General features: G+C 36.3%; 1 protein-coding gene across 1 annotated transcript in view; it reads right to left on the minus strand.

Annotated features, from left to right (window-relative positions):
• CFTR (CF transmembrane conductance regulator) overlaps window positions 1–19,624 on the minus strand; it is a 189,501-nt gene that overhangs the window by 73,727 nt on the left and 96,150 nt on the right. Inside the window, exons 12-14 of the mRNA XM_067041634.1 lie at window positions 6,569–6,663; window positions 3,933–4,019; window positions 1,702–2,428 (exon numbers count right to left, since the gene is read on the minus strand). Coding sequence (XP_066897735.1) covers window positions 1,702–2,428; window positions 3,933–4,019; window positions 6,569–6,663 — 909 coding nt within the window. The remainder of the gene's footprint in view (window positions 1–1,701; window positions 2,429–3,932; window positions 4,020–6,568; window positions 6,664–19,624) is intronic.

The raw sequence follows: 19,624 nt of genomic DNA on the forward strand, positions 1-19,624 counted from the left end.
TGCGGTTTTATTTTGAATGTGTAGAAATAAAGGAATATTACTATTTGAAACTAAGTGAATTTCAACAAATATAAACCATTATGAATGACACATGTGACATCACTCCACAGCCAATATAATGTCCACTGGAGCAACACAGATTTCTGAAAAATGAGAAACACTGTGATTCTTCAAACTCTGAATGTAATATTGCTGATAAAACAACTGTATTGTTTTTGAACAATTTTACCATTTCAATGCTTAACAGTGTCACACATTTTATCAAATAAATGGTACCAGCAAACTGAAGCTTCCCAGAACGCTTCTTGACTTAACTTTGAGAGCTATAGTTCAATAATTTGAAAGAGAGAAAATCCAGATATTTCAAAGGGAAAGGATAGTTTTGTTTCTCATAAAGTCAACAAAATTCACAGAAGAAGCACTAGAACATCAAAGAAAGGGTCCTAGGAAATTGGAATATGACACACAGGTTAGATGTAAAAATTTCTGAAGTCAAGTAAACCTGGATTTGAATCTGGACTCTATCATTGACTTCCTAGGAGCTGCTTGAATTCAGGCAGCTGAACTTCTCTAAAATTTAGTTTCCTTATCTATAAATGAGGATAATGAGAGGTACCTTCTAAGAATATGCTCATGGTACTAGAAGCAATCAATAAATACTATTATCAGTCGAAGTGATCATTATTTACAATTAAACTTATAGAATCAGATTTGAGGAATTCATTCAGATTGGTATTAAAACCATACAGATAAATTATCTTTTAGGAAACCTTTTTTAAGATCATAGAAACACTGAAAGTATGTATTTTAGAGATCATCTATTCTGTTCCCTCATTTTACAAAGAAAGAAACTTTGGCCCAGAGACATTAAATGACATGTGACTGGCCAAAGGTCACACTACTCTTAATTGATCTATGCTATTAAACATATCAATTTATTACAACACTGTTTCATCCAAGGCACTTACGGAATTTTTCTAGTTTTTAAAAAAACCCTCCTCTTTTCTATTGCCTCCTATTTTAAGAATAAAAGCATTTTACTCTTTAGAACTTAATATAAAAGACTTTCTACCTGAACGTTGGCACTAGTATATGTTGAATTTCACATACCTTTTTTTTAAAAAAACCTGCCCAGAAATCCTATGTATAATGCAAATTTAAATGATAAAAAAGCTCACATTAACTAAATTCAGGCAAGAAGGATGTATAAGCCACAATGTTAGTCCTGTTGAGACACTGGATGTTTATATACCTTATAGAGGCTACCTTCATACAGAAACATTTCTTTGTCTCTCAATAACTGAAGCTATTATTTGTTTATATATTTGTTTTCACTCCACCTCTTCCCACAGAGGTTTTAGGAGGGTACTGAAACAGATTTATAGTAATTCATAATTTTTCTCACTAATAATAATGATTATCGCTGCTTAGTAAAGGACTCAATATTAGTCCTTGCTTTGACTTACAATACATCTTACAGTAAGAGACATCACAAAAGGAAATAGTTGATTCTTTCACATTTCGAAGTTGCTTACATAATTTACATACTTTGGACTTTGGGAATCTTAAAAATAAACCTCATCCTAAACTCAAATTTGAGTAAGTTTTGCTACATAGTATGTATTACATCCCACTCTTTGTGGTCAAAAGAAAAAAAAGAAAGGAAAAAATGGAAACACCACACTGATTACTTATACACACCCTTAAATCTTCTTCATTAATTTCTTCACTTATTTCCAAGCCAGTATCTTGAGATAACCGTCTTGAATATATATCTATTTCAGTTAAGTTCGCCTGAGGGGCCAGTGACATTTTTCGTGTGGATGTCGCTGTCTTTCGGTGAATGCTTTGACCTTGGTTCACTGAGGAGGAGGTCATAAGGTTCAGGACCGACTGCCTCCTTCGTCCCTGAAATGTGGGACCAGCATTGATCATGTTGCTCCGAGGCAGGATCGCCTCTCCCGGTTCAGAACCGGGAACTAAGGATAGTCTTCTTTCTAAAGACTCAACAGAATCTTCTTCGATGCCATTCATTTGTAATGGAGTCTTCTGTACAATTGAAAATTTCCTCGTAGAGCTGATTGAATTGAGAATGGAGTTCTTCCTTTTTTCACCAAACTCTCCAGTCTGTTTAAAAGATTGCTTTTTCGTTTCATTCCAGGACACAGAAGTATCTCCTTCTAGTGAGAAACGCCGTAAAGTCTCAGTTATGATTGAATTTCTTCGTTCTGCAGTAAACTGGTCAAAAGTGTCATATCCCATGAGCTTTGAACTGAAGTCGGGCCGTTGATTTTGTAATTCAGAAAATGTCCCATAAAAATAGCTGCTACCTTCATGTAAAATTAATATTTTGTCAGCTTTCTTTAAATGTTCCATTTTAGAAGTGACCAAAATCCTAGTTTTGTTAGCCATCAATTTACAGACACAGCTTTAAGAATATAAAAATATATAAATATTAATTTTATAAGCAATTTATTACAATACTATATATATTGCATTTTAACATTTTATTAACCTATTCTTGAATAAAACCTCTACCATACAATGTTATTATTATACTTAAAATAAGTAAATATTCAACAGTAACTAATTTGCACTTCTTGAATTATTATGGCATGAAATACTGTATTATTGAATTATTATAGTAGGCTACATTATAAAGTTGAGTGTTAACAGACCTAGAATGAAATTAAGTATCTGATATTAAATAAACATTTGACTTTGAATGAACTGGTTACCCTCTGGGTCATGGCTGATTCATCTAGAAAATGAGGGAATCGTTAGATGACCTTTAAGATTCCTTAGGGTTTATATTTCTACGTGTCTTCCCAAATGTCAGCGCTTTCTTGTTCTTTAAATTTTCTACTCATTTCCTTTTATATTTTAAGTTGACCACCAATTTTGTCCTCAAGAGCTTATATTAAGACTAATTTGATTTGTTAAAAACACAACAACAATAACAAACCTGAGAACTGGATAATAAATTTGACCCTCGTCCAACAAAACTTCCCTCTAAGTCTAGAAGTAAATCCTGACTAAAACCATCTAAGGGAGACCAATTTCTTTTTGGCATTAAAACATTTTATATTATATATTGATAGAAAGAGGCATCATTTCTAGTCTATAATCTAACATACTAACATAACTAGCAAAGTTTATATTGGTAAGAAGGTACTTATAGTTACAGGATTATAAAAATAGTATCATAGGTATTAAATTTTGCTAAATTCTAGGAAAGGTGCTTCTAGGAATAATATGGCCATTTTATACACACACAATCTACATCCTTATTGATTAAAATGAATCATGATAATTCTCTTAATAAACTACTGTATAGTCTATGAAATCATTTTGAAACCTTAAAAGCAAGTTATATAACTAACTGTTCCTGTTAGGAACTTCACACACGTTGAGCCCTAATGGGAGCTCCAATGAAATGTATACCCTGAGCTTTGTGTGACTGAGGAGAAGGTTCTGAAGGAGGCATTGAGGTAGATGAATAGTCTGAGCATTCACCTATATTAAAACATTAACACATTCAGTTTCTTTGGTTCCTTAAGAAGTTTACTACCTAAGGAGGAGATAAAATAAAATACTAACACGAAAAAAGGGAATAAAAAGTTTAAGTATAATAATCAATTAAAATAATATAAGCTATGTCACAAGACAATAATACTATAAAAACTACATAAATAGTGATTGTTAAAGTAATAATGGGAAAAATTGGTTCAGCATAAGGTGGACAGAAAAGTGGATGTGATCTTTAATCTTGACCGTAGAGGGAAGATCAGATTTGAATAAGTAGCTACATTACATTCTGCCATTCTGAGTCACAAGGGTGGACATATTTCTCTAGGAGTAATATGCAGCCTATGGTGGTATAATTGTTCTTTCTTGCCTTTTAGCATGAATAAATTGTTCAAAGAACATACCTTTCAAATATTTCTTTCTCTGTTAACACATCTAGGTATCCAAAAGGAGAGTCTAATAGGTACAAATCAGCGTCTCTGTATACTGCTCTAAAAAGAAAATGGAAATGAAATTAGACTCAATATTTCCCATACCTTTTGGTATAGATTATTTTAAGTGAAGAACAAAAAGATAAGTTATATGTGGTTTTTATGGCTTGTCACAATACTCCAAAAACTGCTGAAGTGGTTTTGCTAAATATAAGTGACATATACTTGAAGTTACAAAAGTTACAAACTGAATCACACCATACATACAATTTTAAATATTACCTTACAAAAGAAAAAGAAAATCTGCTAACAATAGTACCTATTTACAGCCAAGCACTATGCCACACGCTGGAAATACAATGGTAAAAATTACACAAGCTCTGCCCTCAAAGGTCTTGCATTTTGGAGGGAAACAAAGAAGAATAGACTGTTTCAAACCTGTAAAATGTCAGAGACAGCAACTAAATTGCAGCATTTATGTGAAATTATTTTTTTAATATTTTTTCAGTGTTGCCGGTTATCGACAAATTGATAGCAGTGTTGTTACGGCTGTATGATTGATATTGCTCTTTGTCTTTATAGTCTTAGTTTCTGGACCATACTCATAAAAATTCCACACAAGTGAAGGATGAAAAATTTGCAATGAAAATGTATACCCATATTATTTTATATTAGAAAATTTTAGAAAATTTTACTATTTTCTAAGTTAAAAAATAAAATTTTATGAGCAAGTAAAATCTTCATTAAGTTGATCTTAGGACAGTAATAAGATGAAGATATGGTCCCATATGAACGGAAGGGAGGCAATTTCTTCATAACATTTAAATTTTTTCAGCTGTGTTTGTTAGTACCCTATGTGCCAGTCACGTAGCATTCAGTGTTTATGTATAATTCTGTAAAAAAGGAAACTGTGTTTAGTCAGCAGGTAACTAAGAGAAGTAATAATAATAATAAAATTAAAAACCAGAAATGACAAAAAGTCAAAGTAAAATCTAGAAGAACCTTTGCAGTGTAAATTATTTTTGAAGATAACACGTAAGAACTAGATAAAAGTCCCCCGTCTAAATGTACCCTCAAGGGCTTTCTTCCCTTACTCAGCTCTTCTCTCTCTCCTACACATCTATGACCACAGTTTCTCAAGAGATCAGAAATAACATATTCATCATCCCCAAATGGACAACACATGACACATTCAGATCAGAATAGCAATAAACAATTATTTTCTTTAATGCCTCAAACTGTGTGCATTTTATAATAAAACTGAATCTTCAACTGGTAAATACAAACTCAATTCTATACTGAATGCCTGAAGCCATAGAGCATATCCTACCTAAATTAGAAATGAAATGTTTAAGACAAGCCTTACTTTGGCTCACAGATTAATCAACTTTCAGTTATTTAGAAACTATTATTTTGTCTGTGAATTATCCATATCTATTGATTTATTACTTGACATTGTAATTCCAAGATCAAGGTGTGGTTTAATGTAGAGTCAAGACGACCTGGTTCAAATTGTAACCCTAGAATTTCCCAGTGTGGATTTGGGCAAGTTAAGATCTAACCTCCTCATTTATCTCATTATCTCTTCTATGAGTTGGGGAGAACAATCCTTTTTTGGCAGAGTGATATGGGGATTAAGTAAAATTACACATGTACTCATGCACACCCAACCCAGAATAGTACTAGGCAATTGTAGGTGATCAGTGAGTTAGTTTCCTGTCCCAGCTTTTGAAAGCACAAGAAAGTAAGGGAAAGAAGCCAAAATATCAATAAGTCAAGGTGATTTCTTGCTAACAACTTTGGCAACACAGTAAGAAGAATTTTGTTCAAATAAAACTGGAGTAACATTTGCCATACCACATCACCAATAATTTTTTAAACTGACAGTTACAATTTAACCACAAAGGTTTCTTCTTGACACAAATTAACTATACATATATATATATATATATATATACATATATATATATATATATATATATATATATATATATATATATATACACTTCCCTTTGACACTTCAAAATGCTTAGACCAAGAATGTCTCCACCAAGGGACCACCATAGCCCCCGCTATATTAGATGTGCTTATCCTATTTATTTTTCTTTAAAGATTACAGACTTTAAGCTAAGTGACATCATTTGCCCTGCTATTTCTGTCATGAGATTAATTAGTTATGTTGAAAATTTTGAAAATTTATGTTTATCTAAACCAGGAAGCATAAACAGAAACATAGAGCAGGTGTGTACATTTTGGGATGGGGCGAGCAAGGAACTGTATGAAGGACTAAATAAAAATTTACATCTTCTCTTTCCTGTGCTAGGCAGAGTGCCAGGGTTTTCCATTTGTAGTAAATCATATCATGAGGCAAACAAACACACACACCAACATAAGGGTATGCATTTTTAAAAAGCTATCAGCTTTATCAGACATGAATACTATATCATTGACTATAGTTCTTAAAGGTTATTCTTAATCTGCTACCTATAAGATCCTGGGCATTTTTCAATTCGAGAAACAGAATATAAAGAAATAGAGAATCATCTATAATTTTTTACATGCATGATATTTACAACAAATACTCACTAGACCAATAATCAGATATTCACCTTGCTAAAGAAATTCTTGCTTGCTGACCTCCACTCAATGTGATTCCACCATTTCCAAGAACTATGTTGTCTTTCTCTGCAAATTTGGAGATGTCCTATTATCAAAAATAGACAGAGAGGAATTGTCAGTATGTTGGATCTGAATTTGAAAGGTACGTTTTCCTTCACATGCAATTGTATATCAGACTTCTGCTTTAACCACAGCAGAAATTGTGAACACCGCATCTCAGTTATTTTAAATTCATTTCAATTGCTCAAAACGTTGTTGAAATTTTATAAAGAAAACTTTCTTTAATTTTTCAAATGTTATTTATGATAATTAAATACATCCATTGCCAATTTTACAAACCAAAGTGCTATCAATGTGCTAAAGTGCACTTCCTTTCAATTTAAATTCACTCCTTTAAAAGGAAATCCCCAAAGATGAATAAACCTCCTAATAAGAGAAACTAAAAGAATACCATTTACAGCTCCCTGCAGTATCTAAGCATATTCAGTGACCAGGGGTACAAGGCATCTCTTTTCCACACTTCTCCACCTACCCACCCAAACAACACAGCCTTCTCCCTCATCCATCCTCCCACCTCATTCTTATGTCCTCTCCCCATCCTCTCTGTCTCTCCTGTCACCTCCCTGCCACACATGTCCTGTCATCCCTTCTCCAGTTAATGAACTCTGTGGCAACAACCATGCTAGACATTGTAAAAGATTAGAATTTATAAGAAATAGTCCTCAAATTGCAGTCATTGTAAGTCTAAATTGGAAAATAAGCCATAATCCTGGAGAAAGCTAAAAAACCCAAAGAATCAATTAACCATTTTAAGATAATAAAGCAATATGCAATTAATTGGCAAATTAATTGTTCAGAATATAGAAGTAGTGTAAAGTAGATAGAAAATGCTATAAGGCTTTCTGGAATAGGTGAGGTTTGCCCTGAGACTTGAGAATGTGAGAGTTAGATGGATAGGATTCTCTCTTTAATTCAAAACAAGTTCTTTGCCTTTTCTTTTCTCATCCCCATACAACTTCTGTTTCTTTTGTTACCACCTTCTTCTCTCTCCCTCTATTAAAAATACCCTTCCACTCTATTTCTCCTTTTTCTTTCACAATCTAGAAGCAGTACATCTGCTCTCCTTGACCTGACATGAACATTACCTGTATTTAAATCATCAAAATGGTTACTTATATTGTCCATTTGTTTCTGTTATCCACCATATGAAAGTCAAATAGAACTTCATACACAAAACTGTAAACTCACAAAACTGGTAAATTAGTACATGATCATTCGTATTAAGAGCTAGTTGGCAGCTCCTGTAAACTTAGAACCATGCCAGCCACTGTCCCCAAGGAATGGTTGCTGTCAATAATCCTGAGCTAAGGGGACAAAAAAGATAAAAAATGTGACTTAAAAAATGCTGACATGTTGGAGGAGATACAGCAGGACCCAGTGGAGCTAGCTACTCAGGCACTGGAGAAATACAACACAGAGAGGTCACTGAGATCCATATAGCACTGTGATGAGGAGGACCTTCTGTAGTTATAAGACACGTGAAACGAAGTGCTTCATTTCTTTCCACCGGACTGAATTTTTTTGTGCAACTCATGGACCAGGCCACATAACCAGGATTCCATCCAAATAACAAGGACTACAACTAAATTCCACACCCGAGGTCTTAAATCTCTGTCTTGCTAAGGGAGCATGTCCAGGAGCACCTCAGCCTTTAAGCCTTTAGTGAGCAGTTCTATGGAGCACAACCTCTGTACTCAATTTAGAGCAATTAATAAAACAGCTCACATGTGTATTTCTTCTCTACTGCATCATATTTTCCTTCCCCATATCCCATTCTCTTTTAAAAAAATTAAATCTTTTAGAGGAAAAGAAAGAATAATTTATATTATATGAATAGATTGGGTGCAGGCTTTTGTAAGGAGGAGGAACTTTTTTTTTTTTTTTTTTTTTTTTTTCGTTACGCGGGCCTCTCACTGTTGTGGCCTCTCCTGTTGCGGAGCACAGGTTCCGGACGCGCAGACTCAGCGGCCATGGCTCACGGGCCCAGCCGCTCCGCGGCATGTGGGATCTTCCTGGAGTGGGGCACGAACCCATGTCCCCTGCATCGGCAGGCGGATTCTCAACCACTGCGCCACCAGGGAAGCCCAAGGAGGAGGAACATTTTTTAACACAATGTTTTGTTTTGTTTTTTTTTTTGGCTGCGTTGGGTCTTCATTGCTGTGTGCGGGCTCTCTCTAGTTGCAGTGAGCAGGGGATACTGCTTGTTGGGGTGCGCGGGCTTCTCACTGCAGTGGCTTCTCTTGTCACAGAGCATGGGCTCTAAGTGTGCAGGCTTCAGCAGTTGTGGCTCGCGGGCTCAGTAGTAGTGGCTCAGGGGATCTAGAGCACAGGCTCAGTAGTTGTGGCACATGGGCTTAGTTGCTCCTTGGTATGTGGGATCTTCCCAGACCAGGGCTTGAACCCGTGTCCCTGGCACTGGCAGGCAGATTCTCAACCACTGTGCCACCAGGGAAGCCCTGTGACACGATCTTAAAAAACCAGAGGTTGCTGGAATTATTGGAGTTTTTTTTTCAAATTTGAATTCAATACAGTATCAGTTAAATCAGTTAAAATTTCTATTTTCTTTTAAATTTAGAAATATCAGTAGTTATTTTGATCAGTAGTTATTACGCTTATAACACTGTTACATTCAGGGGATTGTAGATTTGGAGGGTGTAGAATCCTAGCCCAGTGCAAGAGTTTAACAAAGATTTGTGGAATGAAGGAAGAAAAAGGAGAGAATGGATGAAGGAAAGGTAAACAAACATTAAGTGACAAAGAAACAGGTGCATATAAGAAAGGTGTACAGCATAGAAAAAGAAAGAAAATGGGAAAAGGAATAATTGTCAGAAGAAGTAAACATCTGTAGGAAAAAGCAGGAAGATACTGCCAGCATAAAGAGACGAGAAAAGTGAAGGGAAAGATAGGAAATGATAGAAGACAAGGAACTATAATTGACACTTCAGCAAATATCCCTAGTGAATGTAAATGTCCAAAGAATACAAATGCAATTTATTTCAATAATTTTCTTTTCTTAAGACAGAATAAATAAGAGGCTGTTTTAGCCAAATTTCTCTCACAGGAGCCTGTAATATTCATCCTTTAAACAAGCCAAGGAAATAGGAGGGAGAAGGAAAAAAAAATTCTCTTCCTTCTTTCCCATATGAGTAGGCTGAAACATAATATTACAGAAAGAAATTGGAAGATCCTCAAGTGAGCTTAGGCTTTACATGTTCAGATTGCATGGAAAATCATCAATTTCCTCCAAAGAAGACCAGAAATAGCCATTCCTTTGAGTATCACTCCTCAAATCCTGACCTGGAACTGGTCTGGGGAAAGGAGAAAATACATTAAGAAAATGAGGGATTCAAGGAAGGAATTGCTTAGATGGTTTCTTGGTACCAAGTTAATCTATTTCAATTATAACCACAAGCTACTCTATTTTTATTTTCAGAATGCTATTAATTTTGAGCTCCTATTATAATGTACTCTGCCCCGTGCCTGGTCTTTTCAGCATGTTCAGTCAGTAAGCCACACCTACATCCCTGGGGTGCCCCAGGCCTGCCTGGCATGATGCCTGGTAAGTGACTGGTCATCTTCTTTGGCCTGCCTTAGATGGAATGGGATTTCTCAGTGTGAAATTTCCCCTCATACTTGGGAGAATTTCCAGGTTGGGTGCACCCTGGGAAAATGCCATGATGAACTGAATCTAAGTGTCTCTGCTCCCAAGTCACTGGTGAGCTGAAATCTGAAATATGTTTGCGGTGCCCATTTAGAGAGCAGTTGGGATGGCACGTAAACTATGCTAATGGTGATGGTTCAATAAGTAACAAAACTGGAATACTGAACTGCATGGCATGGGGCCCACTGAAGGCTTATTTTGAAATCTCAGTTACTTAACAGCTTTGTAACTTAATTCTCCTAACCATAAAGTAGATGCAATTATAGTCCGTCTTTTATAAAGAGTGCTCAGTATAAGAATTAAGAATATGTCATATACAAAGCAATTCAATAGATATAAATCAATGAAATGAAATGTGCCAATCCAAGTGGAATATTTTTAATTCTAAAATAAAGTTTAAAACAAAATAGAGAACATGAATGGCAACATTGACCAGAGAGCACAATGACTTATTTTCTAGTTCTGTTTCTGCTAATAACTGGATACGTAGCTTTAGGCAAGTCTATTCTGGCCTTCAGTTCTCCCTCTGTAAATGGGGGTAAGAGTACCTTCCTTTAACAATTGCAAAAATTTGAAGTAACTTCATATAAAGAGCTTGGTCCATAATGCACACTCAAACTTTGGTGATTTGCAATTTTAGAATGATATATTTACCAACAATCTGTGGACATCATTCATTTCCATTTGGCCTTGAGTAGAATGCTTACCTGATGTAATACTCTGCCCCATTCTCCTATTAAAGGAAAAGCAGATTCTTATTAAGGCCTGAAAATATAGCCTTTATTAGCATATGATTGTAAGAAACATACAAGGGATAATGTATCAGAAAAGAATCAGACTTAAAATTGGAAGCCATGCATCCAAGTCCCAAGTTCGTGTGCCTTTACCAGATGTACTTTTGCTGAGGTTGCTATGTACGTAGTCACATGTTTTGAAATTAAAAGTCAAGGTTCTTAAGTGTGACATCATATTCTCAGACAAGATCTAGATACCTTCCAAATGCTACCTCTCTAGAGATGGTTAGTTAATTTTATTTAACATTTTAGCCATGGTAAATTGTGCTATGATATTTTTATTCATCTTATTATATTCTCATTATAAAAGAATGAAGGAGAGTAGGGAATGCCAGTTCTCCCTTTTTTCTGAGAAACTTTTTCATGTTTTGGGGATGATTCGTAGTATTTGATTTGAAGTTTCCACTAGAATATGTTTCAGCAGTACAAACAAATAAGACTATGTTTAAATCCCCACACTTTCTGCTAATTGACTGAGGTACTACTGAATGAAGAACACCCAGTTAGACAAATAAATATTTTAGCAATCAACACCACAGTTACCTTCTTGATGAGTCAACATCAGAATTCTATAATAAGAAAGCAGTTTGACGCAAGCTCCTTTCAGGAAGCTCTGTGCTTGAATTCACTGGTCCACATTTATTTGCAGTCTGGACTAGACTGGACTGGAAGTGTAAGATTTTGTATTTCAAAATACATAACTCAGGGCTTCCCTGGGTGCACAGTGGTTAAGAATCCGCCTGTCAATGCAGGGGACATGGGTTCGAGCCCTGGTCTGGGAAGATCGCACATGCCATGGAACAACTAAGTCCGTGCACCACAACTACTGAAACTGGCACAACTACTGAACTGGTGGCAACAAGGGAGGCCACCGCAATGAGAAGTCAGTGCACCAAAGCAAAGAGTAGCCCCTGCTCGCCTCAACTAGAGAAAAGCCCGGGTGCAGCAACTGAGACCCAGTGCAGCCAAAAATAAAAAATAAATTAATTAAAAAAAAAAAAAAATATATAGCTCTGTCAGATGCTCTGTGATCTTCCCTGGCATCTGCTACCAAAAACAAAACAAAACAAAAAGTCTACAGATAACACCATTGTACATAAATCATTGAGCTTTTGTGATTTTATTTCTATAAGATATATTCTCATGAATGAGACAGCATGATCACAGGTATGTGTCTTCTTTCTTTTTAAAAGTTACTGCTGCCAGAATCCTTTACAAATCAACTTCTAAAAGTAACAGTTCCAGGGCTTCCCTGGTGGCGCAGTGGTTGAGAATCCATCTGCCAATGCAGGGGACACAGATTCAGGCCCTGGTCCAGGAAGATCTCACATGCCGCAGAGCAACTAAGCCTGTCCGCCACAACTACTAAGCCTGCGCTCTATAGACTGTGAGCCACAACTATTAAAGCCCACGAACCTAGAGCTTGTGCTCCGCAACGAGAAGCCACCTCAGTGAGAAGCCCATGCACCGCAACAAAGAGTAGCCCCCGCTCACCGCAACTAGAGAAAGCCCACATGCAGCAACGAAGATCCAACGTAGCCAAAAATAAATAAATAAATAAATTTTGAATAAATAAAAATAAAATAATGCTTACTTTGGATTGTTTGGTTAAAAAAAGATACGAAGCTCTTTAATGAAGTTTTCTTCTACTATTCCTACTTTGAAGTTTCATTAGAAATAACTGCTGAATTTTATGTAAGACCCTTTTAGCATCTACTGACCCTATTACATGGTTTTCTTCCTTGTCAATGTAACAAATTATGTTGTATTTATAGATTGTTTATATTGAAGCAAGCTTGTATTCCTATTCATGAATCTTGCCTGATATTTTATTTTTTATACCATACTGAATTCTATTTAGTAGTATTTTATTTGATAGCATTTTATTTAAATATCTATATTCATAAGTATGATTTATTACAGTTTTCTTTTTTATATAATTTTTCATATTTTGATACAAAGACTATTCTGGCTTTAGAAAATGAAGAGTTTTTCATTTTTTTCTATGATTTGGTGTAGTTCAAATAATATTGGAAGTTATGTTATTAAAGGCAAAATAGAATCCAGCTATGAAATTATCTAGTGATAGTGCCTTTTAATTTTTATTAATCGACATTGAACCATCTTTACAATGGTAATCTGTCTATTCAAGTTTTTTTATGCTTCTTTCTTCAATTTTGATCATTTGTATTTTGCTAGTAAATCATCCAGTTCCTCTAGGTTTTTAATTTTTTCAACAGATTTGCATTAATTTTTAATAATAATTTGAATCTTTTCCATATTTTTGCTTAAGCTTCTTCATCATTTCTAATATTTTAAGTCTTCCTTACTAAAGGTAAGGATAGATTTAACTATTTTACTGGTCTTTTCAAAGAACTGGCTTTGATGAATTATTATATCTTTTGTTTATCTGTTTGCTTCCTACTTCATTAAATTTTTATCCTTACTCCCTCTTTTAACTTTTTATTATTTGGTTGCTTTTTTAAAATTCTCAAGAAAAATACGAATTTTGTGTATTTTTAGGCTTGCTTCTTAACAATAAAGGCATTTAAAGCTATAAATTTCCCTCTGAGTACAGCCATGTTCTGTAGATTTTTATATGAAGTGTTCACTCTTTCAATGTATTCTAGATTTTAAACAATTTATACTCAGGAGATTTTACCTCTCAAAGTATGTGTTTTTCAACTTAACTAGCTTAATAATATCTAAACAAATGTTATCTTTTACCAAGCATAGGTAACATGTTTAGTCAGACATTCTCATTAGAAACTCTGAACTATGACTTAAGAAGAAGCTAAGAAACTATTAAAAAAAAAAGAAAAGAAAGAAAGAAAAGGAAAAAGTTTGAGTGGAAGAAGAGTGCTATTAGAAGGGCTTACATGTATTTCCTAAAATTTTAATGGATTTTTACAGACATTCATTAGCCAAACTTAAAAAATTGGGGTTTGGGCTAAATTTAGCTTAAGAGATCTTCAAAATTACTTGAAAAAGATCTAAACTGGTATGAAATTTAAGGGTTTTGTTCATTTGTTTCTTTTTTAGGGAACTGAAGATGTCTTAAGTGTTAGATAAGACTTTATCCACTAGCAGAGGAGCTTCAAGATGGCAGAGGAGTAAGACATGGATATCACCTTCCTCCCCACAAATACATCAGAAATACATCCACATGTGACACAACTCCTACAGAACACCTACTGAACGTTGGCAGAAGACTTCAGATCTCCCAAAGGGCAAGAGGCTAGTGCATCACAACTAGCTGGGAGGGAGTTCGTGAAAAAGTCTGGAGCTGCAGAAGAGACAAGAGACTTTTTCTTCCCTCTTTGTTTCCTGGTGCGTGAGGAGAGAGGATTAACAGCGCCACTTAAAGGAGCTCCAGAGATGGGTGCGAGCTGCTGCGCTGACCCCAGAGGCGGGCATGAGATGCTAAGGCTACTGCTGCCGCCACCAAGAAGCCTCTGCGTGAGCACAGGGCACTATCCCCACCTCCCCTCCCAGAAGCCTGTGCAGCCTGCTGCTGCTGGGGTCCCGTGATCCAGGGACAAATTCCCTGGGAGAACACGTGGCGCGCCTCAGGCTGGTGCAACTTCATGCCGGCCTCTGCCGCCGCAGGCTCACCCCGCACACCGTACCCCTCCCACCCCCCTGGCCTGAGGGAGCCAGAGCCCCCGAATCAACTGCTCCTTTAACCCCATCCTGTATGAGTGAAGAACAGACGCCCTCCAGCGACCTACACGCAGAGGCAGGACAAATCCAAAGCTGAACCCCAGGAGTTGTGCAAACAAAGAAGAGAAAGGGAAATCTCTCCCAGCAGCCTCAGGAGCAGCAGATTAAATCACCACAATCAACTTGATGTACCCTGCATCTGTGGAATACCTGAATAGACAACGAATCATCCCAAATTGAGGAGGTGGACTTTGGGAGGAACGATATATATATATATATTTTCCCTTTTTCTCTTTTTGTGAGTGTGGATGTGTATGCTTCTGAGTGTGATTGTGTGATTTTGTCTGTGTAGCTATGCTTTTACCATTTGGCCTAGGGTTCTGTCTGTCCATTTCTTTTTTTTTTTTTTTTTTTTTTAGTATAGTTTTCAGCACTTGTTATCACTGGTGGATGTTTTTTGGTTTGGTTGTTCTCGTCTTTCTTTCCTTTTTTAAAATTACTTAAAAATTTTTTAAAATAACTATTCTTTGTTTTTTATTTTAATAACTTTTTTTTGTGGTATGCAGGACTCTCACCGCCGTGGCCTCTCCTGTTGCGGAGCACAGGCTCCGTGGCCATGGCTCACGGGCCCAGCCGCTCTGCAGCACGTGGGATCTTCCCAGAAAAGGGCACAAACCCGTGTCCCCTGCATTGGCAGGCGGATTCTCAACCACTGCGCCACCAGGGAAGCCCTTAATAACTCTTTAATTTAATTTAATTTTAATTTGTTTTATCTTTATCTTTCTTTCTTTCTCTATTTTCTCCCTTTTATTCTGAGCCGTGTAGAGGACAGGCTCTGTGTTCTCCAGCCAGGTGTCAGGGCTGTGCCTCTGACGTGGAAGAGCCAACTTCAGAACACTGGTACACAACAGACCTCCCAGCTCCAAGTAATATCAAACGGCAAAAATCTCCCACAGATCTCCATTTCAATGCCAAGACCCAGCTTCACTCAACGACCAGCACGCTACAATGCTGGACACCCTATGCCAAACAACTAGCAAGACAGGAACACAACCCCACCCATTAGCAGAGAGGCTGCCTAAAACCATAATAAGGTCACAGACACCCCCAAACACACCAGTGGACATGGTCCTGCCCACCACAAAGACAAGATCCAGCCTCATCCACCAGAACAAAGGCACTAGACCCCTCCACCAGGAAGCCTACACAACCCACTGAACCAACCTTAGCCACTGGGGGCACATGCCAAAAACAACGGGAACCTCGAACCTGCAGCCTGCATAAAGGAGACCCCATACACAGTAACTGAAGCAAAATGAAAAGACAAAGAAACACAGCAGTTGAAGGAGCAAGGTAAAAACCCACCAGACCTACCAAATGAAGAGAAGAATGGTGAAAATATAAGAAACGTTTAACAAGGAACTAGAAGAACTAAAGAGCAAACAAACAATCATGAACAACACAATTAATGAAATTAAAACTTCTCTAGAAGGGATCAGTAGCAGAATAACTGAGGCAGAAGAACGGATAGGTGACCTGGAAGATAAAATATTGGAAATAACTACTGCAGAGCAGAATAAAGGGAAAAAAAAAGAAAAGAATTGAGGACAGTCTCAGAGACTTCTGGGACAATATTAAACGCACCAACATTCAAATTACAGGGGTCCCAGAAGAAGAAGAGAAAAAGAAAGGGACTGAGAAAATATTTGAAGAGATTATAGTTGAAAATTTACCTAATATGTGAAAGGAAATAGTTAATCAAGTCCAGGAAGCACAGAGAGTCCCATACAGGATAAATCCAGGGAGAAACATGCCAAGACACATATTAATCAAACTATCAAAAATTAAATACAAAGAAAAAATATTAAAAGCAGCAAGGGAAAAACAACAAATAACATACAAGGGAATCCCCATAAGGTTAACAGCTGATCTTTCAGCAGAAACTCTGCAAGCCAAAAGATAATGGCAGGACATATTTAAGGTGATGAAAGGGAAAAACCTACAACCAAGTTTACTCTACCCAGCAAGGATCTCATTCAGATTTTACAGAGAAATTTAAACATTTACAGACAAGCAAAAGCTAAGAGAATTCAGCACCACCAAACCAGTTTTACAACAAATGCTAAAGGAACTTCTCTAGGCAGGAAACACAAGAGAAGGAAAAGACCTACAATAACGAACCCAAAACAATTAAGAAAATGGTAATAGGAACATACATATCAATAATTATCTTAAACCTACATGGATTAAATGGTCCAATCAAAAGACATAGACTGGCTGAATGGATACAAAAACAGGACCCATATATATGCTGTCTACAAGAGACCCACTTCAGACCTAGGGACACTTACAGGCTGAAAGTGAGGGGATGGAAAAAGATATTCCATGCAAATGGAAATCAGAAGAAAGCTGGAGTAGAAATTCTCATATCAGACAAAATAGACTTTAAAATAAAAACTATTATAAGAGACAAAGGAGGACACTACATAATGATCAAGGGATCGATCCATGAAGAATATATAACAATTGTAAATATTTATGCACTCAACATAGGAGCACCTCAATACATAAGGCAAATACTAACAGCCATAAATGGGGAAATCGACAGTAACATAATCATAGTAGGGGACTTTAACACCCCACTGTCACCAATGGACAGATCATCCAAAATGAAAATAAATAAGGAAACACAAGCTTTAAATGATACATTACACAAGATGGAGTTACTTGATATTTATAGGACATTCTATCCAAAAACAACAGAATACACATTTTTCTCAAGTGCCCATGGAACATTCTCCAGGATAGATCATATCTTGGGTCACAAATCTAGCCTTGGCAAATTTAAGAAAATTGAAATCGTATCAAGTATCTTTTCTGATCCCAACGCTATGAGACTAGATATCAATTACAGGAAAAGATCTGTAAAAAATACAAACACATGGAGGCTAAACAATACACTACTCAATAACAAAGTGATCACTGAAGAAATCAAAAAGGAAATCAAAAAGTACTTAGAAACAAATGACAATGGAGACACGACGACCCAAAACCTATGGGATACAGCAAATGCAGTTCTAAGAGGGAAGTTTATAGCAGTACAATCATACCTTAAGAAACAGGAAACATCTCGAATAAACAACCTAACTTTGCACTTAAAGCAATTAGAGAAGGAAGAACAAAAAAACCCCCAAATTTAGCAGAAGGAAAGAAATCATAAAGATCAGATCAGAAATAAATGAAAAAGAAATGAAGGAAACAATAGCAAAGATCAATAAAAGTAAAAGCTGGTTCTTTGAGTTGATAAACCATTAGCCAGACTCATCAAGAAAAAAAGGGAGAAGACTCAAATCAATAGAATTAGAAATGAAAAAGGAGATGTAACAACTGACTCTGCAGAAATACAAAAGATTATTAGAGATTACTACAAGCAACTGTATGCCAATAAAATGGACAACCTGGAAGAAATGGACAAATTCTTAGAAAAGCACAACCTGCCAAGACTGAACCAGGAAGAAACAGAAAATATGAACAGACCAATCACAAGCACTGAAATTGAAACTGTGACTAAAAATCTTCCAACAAACAAAAGCCCAGGACCCGATGGCTTCACAGGTGAATCCTATCAAACATTTAGAGAAGAGCTAACACCTATCCTTCTCAAACTCTTCCAAAAGATTGCAGAGGGAGGAACACTCCCAAACTCATCCTGAGGCCACCATCACCCTGATACCAAAACCAGACAAAGACGTCACAAAGAAAGAAAACTACAGGCCAATATCACTGATGAACATAGATGCAAAAATCCTCAACAAAATACTAGCAACCAGAATCCAACAGCACATTAAATGGATCATACACCATGATCAAGTGGGGTTTATTCCAGGAATGCAAGGATTCTTCAATATACACGAATCAATCAACGTGATACACCATATCAACAAACTGAAGGAGAAAAACCATATGATCATCTCAATAGATGCAGAGAAAGCTTTTGACAAAATTCAACACCCATTTATGATAAAAACCCTGCAGAGTGTAGGCATAGAGGGAACTTTCCTCAACATAATAAAGGCCATATATGACAAACCCACAGCCAGCATTGTTCTCAATGGTGAAAAACTGAAACCATTTCCACTAAGATCAGGAACAAGACAAGGTTGCCCACTCTCACCACTCTTATTCAACCTAGTTTTGGAAGTTCTAGCCACAGCAATCAGAGAAAATAAAGAAATAAAAGGAATCCAAATAGGAAAAGAAGAAGTAAAGCTGTCACTGTTTGCAGATGACATGATACTATACATAGAGAATACTAAGGATGCTACCAGAAAACTACTAGAATTAATCAATGAATTTGGTAAAGTAGCAGGATACAAAATTAATGCACAGAAATCTCTTCCATTCCTATACACTAATGATGAAAAATCTGAGAGGGAAATTAAGGAAACACTCCCATTTACCATTGCAACAAAAAGAATAAAATATCTAGGAATAAACCTACCTAAGGAGACAAAAGACTTGTATGCAGAAAATTATAGGACACTGATGAAAGAAAGTAAAGGTGATACGAACAGATGGAGAGATATACCATGTTCTTGGATTGGAAGAATCAACATTGTGAAAATGACTCTACTACCCAAAGCAATCTACAGATTCAATGCAATCCCTATCAAACTACCACTGGCATTTTTCACAGAATTAGAACAAAAAATTTAACAATTTGTATGGAAACATAAAAGATGTCGAATAGCCAAAGCAATCTTGAGAAAGAAAAACAGAGCTGGAGGAATCAGGCTCCCTGGCTTCAGATAATACTACAAAGCTACAGTCATCAAGACAGTATGGTACTGGCACAAAAACAGAAATAT

This window comes from Kogia breviceps, chromosome 9 (genome assembly GCF_026419965.1).
Source record: "Kogia breviceps isolate mKogBre1 chromosome 9, mKogBre1 haplotype 1, whole genome shotgun sequence".
Classification (NCBI taxonomy): Eukaryota; Metazoa; Chordata; class Mammalia; order Artiodactyla; family Physeteridae; genus Kogia; species Kogia breviceps.